Source organism: Egretta garzetta, unplaced genomic scaffold, assembly GCF_000687185.1.
Source record: "Egretta garzetta isolate BGI_Z169 unplaced genomic scaffold, ASM68718v1 scaffold559, whole genome shotgun sequence".
Classification (NCBI taxonomy): Eukaryota; Metazoa; Chordata; class Aves; order Pelecaniformes; family Ardeidae; genus Egretta; species Egretta garzetta.
This window is the reverse complement of record NW_009260842.1, coordinates 161,121-167,735: the sequence shown is the minus strand read 5'-3', so window position 1 is coordinate 167,735 and position 6,615 is coordinate 161,121. Positions and strand designations below refer to the sequence as shown.

At 41.0% G+C, this 6,615-nt stretch overlaps 1 protein-coding gene across 1 annotated transcript in view; it reads left to right on the top strand.

The window, feature by feature from the left end:
• GRIN3A (glutamate ionotropic receptor NMDA type subunit 3A) overlaps positions 1-6,615 on the top strand; it is a gene marked incomplete at its 5' end in the record, with an annotated part of 71,935 nt that overhangs the window by 62,883 nt on the left and 2,437 nt on the right. The window contains 2 exons of the mRNA XM_009647118.2: positions 4,288-4,452; positions 5,225-5,298. Coding sequence (XP_009645413.1) covers positions 4,288-4,452; positions 5,225-5,298 — 239 coding nt within the window. The remainder of the gene's footprint in view (positions 1-4,287; positions 4,453-5,224; positions 5,299-6,615) is intronic.

The following is a 6,615-nucleotide window of genomic DNA, read 5'->3' as shown; positions in this document are numbered from 1 at the left end:
CAAATACCTGTGCTGTGCTGCCAACCTGGAAAGTATCCACAAAAGTCATTAGAGGCTTCTAATTAGTCGAAGTTGGACCACAGGTGTATTTGATGGCTTATTCCCTGCTCTTGGTACAACCAAGGATATTAAAGCATTTACAGGCTCTTGTAGTAGGGAGTAAAGCAGGAATTTTGCCCATGAAATCCAGTATCTAAGTCACTGAGTGCTGTTTTTTGTCTCTGCTCCCCACCTTCAAAGAGAACACAAATATCAAATTCTCTGCTCTGCAGCCCCTTCCTTCTCTTCAAGGCCCAAAGGAAAAGCGTATAACTACAGAGAAGATGGCAGGAAATGTTTTGGTAGGAATTGCAGATACGGGTTGATAAATCAGAAAAGTCTCTCCAAGGATATATAAAAAAAGCAGATACCTCTGCTTCTGTTTTTGTATTTGTCAGTTTTCAGAAAATGCCAATTTCCCAATTTGCAAGTGGCAAATAACTTAGAGGCTGTTGCCGGTGTAGCACTTAACACCCATTAGCTGTAATCATCACAGGATTGACTATGCTTGCTTATTGCTTCAGAACCACCACATGGGCATAATCAAGTTCCTTCTCCTAACGTGCAGGAGCTACCTCCTGAATGTATGATTACAAAGTTGGAGCAAGGACTGTATTTTTATCCTGGGTTAATAGAGAATACACCACATTATAGGCTTCTACTCCTTGAAAGAAAATAAAGGGAGGAAAAAAGAAAAGAAGATACTGCAGCAGAAATAGTAATCAGTTGGGTTTCTCTTGCCAGCAAAGACCTAACACACACACAAACACACCCCGACCCCTACCACTTCAGCAGAGGAAAGCAGCGATACAGAAAATCCAGTTTATTCCTGCTCTTTCTGAATATATTCTATATTTGCAACTACAAATATATACACAAACTACAAAATAAGTAGTACAGCTTGCTGCTCTGATACCGATCAGCATGAAGTTATGAAAATGAGAGGTGCCTCTATTAGATGGTTTCCTTTATTATTTAACACGTGTGTGTCTGCAGTACTTATGAACAGCTGATAAACTGCCTTTTTACAATGGTATGTAAATATGTTGATATTGCTATAAATAAACACTCCATACACTGCAAGACACGCTGCTAGTTATTTCTCCCCTACCTCGTTTCCCCACTTAATTTAGTCTGAAAAATTTCCCACTACTGTGCAGCCTTTATCAGGCATCTCTTTCAATGCATTATCTTCTTTATTGGTAGGTGAAATATTGATGCTTTGTTTTGGCATTTCCTTTCCTAGGAAAAGATGTCTTGTTTGGGACAATTTCAAAAGCTATCCATTACAAGTGAAAAACGCGTCTGAGATGCCAGTGCTGGAATTTCTTTCACCTGTTTCCAGGGAAAGTAGAACACTATTCTGCAGAGCTGACAGGACAGAGAGCCAGACCCTCATCAGCATAAATCAGAGCAGCTTTACTGAAGACAAGGGAGTTATTTTTCATGTAAGGAGCTGGTCAAGCGTTCTCTCTGCAGCAGGAGTGGAGTGGCATCAAACACCGACCTCAGGCTGTAGGAGACATCTCATGCATGCAGAAATCCCCAATGCAATTGCCACTGTGTCTCTTTTTTCTAATTATTATTTTGAATGGCTAGAATTTTATGATATTCCATTAAACATAGAATCATAGAACCGTTTAGGTTGGAAAAGACCCTTAAGATCATCAAGTCCAACCATTAACCTAACACTGGCATTCCACCACCAAACCATGTCCCTAAGCACCTCGTCTGCCTGTCTTTTAAATACCTCCAGGGATGGGGACTCCACCACTTCCCTGGGCAGCCTGTTCCAATGCTTGACAACCCTTTCTGCTCAGAGCAATGTGAATGCTCCCCACCATACAGCAACCTACCACTAGCAGGTCAGGCCTCCTTACTGATCTCCCCTGCCTTTAGGGACTTCTGAATTACGTCTCAAGTAGCTAAGCAAAAGGGCCTTCATCCAGCTGATTGACTAGTTCGTGCCGCCAAGGGAGCTTATGGCAATGCCCACCCCGTAGACTGTTACTCTGTATGACGCCAAAGAGCAGTAGCCTGGGAAGAGATATATATATATAGGTGTGTTCTTTGGATGACTGAGCAAATCTATTCCTTTTTTACTATTATTCTATGTCTCATTCAATTTATTCTTCTATTTACTGTTAATTCTACATCTCTAAGGAAGTTGTTTCATACTTGCCCTTGAATATCCTTTGTGGGAAGCAAGTGATTTGCTCAATGCTTCTTGGAGAATTAGCAAAAGCACATTTAACCAGTATGTTCAGCTAGTACGGATAGCAGCCTTACAGATACTTACGTATGCTGAATTCAGAGATGAGCTGTACTGAGGTCTTGGCTCTAAAGACCTCTGAGAGAAATGTCAGATGTGGGGCCTCATTCTGCTTTTAGGCTACCTGGGCTAAAATCTGCTCTTCACTGCTAATTAAAAGAAACAGGGCAGGTAACACAGACCTCCAGTCAAACACTGGGTTTTGAGGGGTTTAAAGCTTTACCACCTGTCATTTTTGTGTCGCCCCACCCCGTTCCCCTAACTGGAAGGACAAAGTATGGGACAAGAGCCTCTTGCCAACAAGAAATTTTGATGCTGAGAGGGAAGTTTTGCTTTTAGGTTGAACTGATGCACTCTCAGCATCAGAAAACCCTTGTGCCAAGACTCTGACACCCTTCTACTCTGGAATCACTCTACTGTGCTTTTCCACTTCCCAGGCTGCAGTAATTTTCCTCAGAAATTGCTTTTACACCCCCATTATACCCTTCAACACCCTTGAGGTGTTTATTCACTGGTACAAAAATTCTCTTCCCAAAAATTCTGCTCAGTGCACTTCGAGGCAAGCAGGTTGATTTTGGCAGAGAACCCCCAAAGTAAGGGTTCATTGCCAGTGCCACATGCAAAAGCTCTCAATCTGCTAGACTGCTGAAGCTCTGTTCTTGTTAAAAGTCTATGATATGCTATCCATATCATTGTGTTTCAAAGAACAGAAATCAAATATGAAAACCAGAAGAGAGAAATACCACTCACAATTGCCCAACAAAAGTACACAAAGGGACTTCTAAGCCTTCAACTTCAATGGGCTCACCACTAACCAACTCTTTGGCCTAAAATGACCTCTTAACAAGATTTTTCAAATGTTCTGTGATTTATCTTTCAACTAAATCCAGTTTCTTTTCTGGATTACACAGCTATAGTCGTAACAATCACCACCACCACCCACCCAAAAAACTAACAACAAACCGAAGGAACACACAGGTCAGTTATCCAGGGTGACAGCATCCCAGATGTCACCCCCTGACACACAACCCTAACCAAGCAATTTTCTGCTCCTTTTTTTTTCCTGACATGGGGAATAACATTCTGTAATAGAAAGGCACGAGCAGAATTTGGATTCTTGGAAATACTTCCACATTAGTCTGTGTGCAGTAATTATTAGCAAGAGTTTTTAGTTATTGATAAACTCATAACTGAGTTATAGAGGCATGAGAATAAAGGTACCAAGACTATACTAGATGCAAACCTCACCTACCTATTGGAGTGCAGGCGTTTGTGGTACAGTTTGCTGCTGTGCATGGTTTCTTGGTCTTCAAACATGAGTAATACCAATAAGAGACTCCCATTAATTAAAGGCTTCCTACTGTCCATGAAAAGGACAGGTTGGCAGAACAAGGTGAGAGCTTTCCTGGTCTTCATTGCAGCTGGGGTTCCTAACAAACACAATTTCAGTCCTGTTAATGTAGGGAGTGGAGAGGTGCCATGTTTGTGCAACTGCTTAAAAACATTTTCTCCATGACCTTCCATGAAGGGCAAAGCACAATAAGGGGACATTACTGATCAATTACCAGAAAATATGAACAGTCAGTCTTAGCTCACTGCTGATGAAGGACTTGCTCTACAGTTCATTGACTGTATTCTGTCAAGCAGTATTTGCTTTTACAAATGCAAAGCCACCACAAATACCGTATTCTCATATGTGCTCAACGCTTAATCTCATTAGGGAAGCAGCATGAGGAAACAAACTCGCTGATCTTTGGCTAATTCTCATTCCCATGACAGGTCCTTTGCTCTGACTAACACTGAGTTTTCTGCAGCACAGAAAGGCTTTGTTGCAAACAGTATCCAGACTATTCTGCAGTATTTCACCACTGTGTATTTGGTCAGACCACGTTTCCAAATGACAGAACAGAAGCATCTCTTAAATTCTGCTAACAGCCTACTTCTTCATTAACTTCCCCTTTCAATTTTATTCATAGACACTACAAATGGGCATCAAGCACTTTTCTGGGCTCTTTGTGATGTTGTGCATTGGGTTTGGCTTGTCCATTCTCACCACCATTGGGGAACACATCGTGTACAGACTGGTCCTACCACGAATCAAGAGGAAATCCAAGATGAAGTACTGGCTCCATACGAGTCAGGTACGTATTCAGAAGTAACCCTGTGAAAGTCATGTGGCTGATTAAGAAAGCCCAGACAAGAGCAAGGTGTAAAAGATTGTAAGAGCTTGATGATTGGCATTTGAGGTGTGACAGCAGCTTCTGGAATTAGAAGAGGTTTAATTAATGATGGAATGAGAAGCATGGAGGAACACTTCAAATATTTACAATTGCAAAGCCTACAGAAGGGACCTTTCCATTTGCACTGGTAACCTTACAACTCTTTTGGACACCACAAGCAACAGTGTTGTTATCCTGAACTGGCTAACTAGAACATTTTATCTCACTGTTACGGGTTCCTAAACTTTTGATGCATGCAGGAAGAGCTGGGTAACTTCCTTCACTGTTCTAGGGAAAATAATGGAAGAAAATTGCTCTAGGTGTTTGCACTGAAAGAAGAGGTTACTTGGCAGGAAAAGGCACAAACAGAAAGAGCTTCTATTGCTTTAAAGCAGCATAGTTAAAGAGATCTTTTAGAAAATAACAAAGTTTGCCAAGATCCACTTTTTTTCTGAGAAATTCCAACACCAAGGATCATTTACAAACTATTTACCAACCTTTCAGATTGCCCTTCCTTCGGAAATTACAGGAAAATAAATCTGTTGTAATGACAAAGCATGGACATTGCTCGTATCCTTGAACATGCAAAATAATTTATGCTCAAGTGCATAACACAAAGCCTAAATTGTTTACCTACTTATGGATCTATTCTTAATCTTGCTTTTATTAATTTATTTACTTCTTTTCCCTCCAGAGATTACATCGTGCTCTGAACAGTTCATTTATTGAGGACAAACGCCAGCCTAAGACAAAACGAGTAGAAAAGAGGTAGGAAGTTCTGCAAGCCTTAAAAATGCAAAGTACAAAAGTTACTTTGAAATTAAATATGTTGTGTCTGGATATCTACTTATGGATCTAATACACTCCAAACATAACAGAACAAAAAAAAGGGGGGAAAAAATATAGAAGTGGCAAGGGAGGCAGAAATGAATTGTTTCCGACAGAAAGTCTTAAATCTAGAAATTTTGTTCTTTCATGATTCCATATACACCTAATAAAGCAGCCGCATACTAAAGACAGGCTTTGCAGTTTTTTAAGTCCACTGCCCTTGGTTTTAGGTATTCAATTACGTATTAAAGCACTGGCAGATAACTAGGGCCCCATGAGATAGTTTCACAGTGAATGAGAGATCAGGCAGTATGTAAGTTAGAAACTTTTTCAGCTTTCTTATTTTTCAGAATATAGCTACCATGAACACAAGGCATTTTATTAAAGCTATACATTTGCCCACTAACTCAAAAATATTGGTGCACTCTTTAAAAGACACAGGCAGCAGCATTGCTTTTCTACAGGTTAAGATCAGCCACAGATTGTAGAAAAGAAATGTCTCCCAGGCTGTTGCTAGATATTTGGCATGACTGGAACCCACATATGTACATGTATGTTGTGTTTAGTTTGTAGTTCCTGCACTAATGGCAGCAAACATAAGAAGTAAACATCTATAAGCTTCTAGACTGCCTATATACAAACAAATTTCTAAGAGCACATTGCAATTAATTTGCTTTGTCATTCTTTCATTTTACGGCCCCACAAAACCCCGTAGTGTGGCACCTCTTTGCACACAGAGCTCCTTGCTTTTGATCTTTGAACAGCAATATCAGGAGCTGGCTGGTGCAAAACATTTCCTCCTCCTACACCCTGGGCGGTAGCATTCACACTCCAACAACCTGAGGCACTAACTCAGCCCACAGGAGAGTCTTGCAGAGGAGGGGGGCTCTTTCTATCTTTGTTGATACAAAAAGCACCAGCCAAATTTGCCAGATATTCAGCAGTGCATAAATTTCATAACACGGGGAGATAGCCATAAGCCCTGCAGAGAATGGTTTAGAAAAAGAACTACACAAGTGCTCTTTCAACACTGAGAGTGAAGATGTGCTGCTGCCCAAAAACTTTTGCCCACCTAGCATCCAGCCCATGTGTGTGTGCATGCACACCCACCTGCCATCCCTGGTCTTCTCATGGTCTGAGCTGCTGTTTGCACAGATTTGTTCTTTGCAAACTGTGGTGAATTTAACTCAAAACACCTAGTAGCATGGTGAGCAGCTTGTCATGAACACTGATGTGGCAAGGCTCTGATGACCCAGG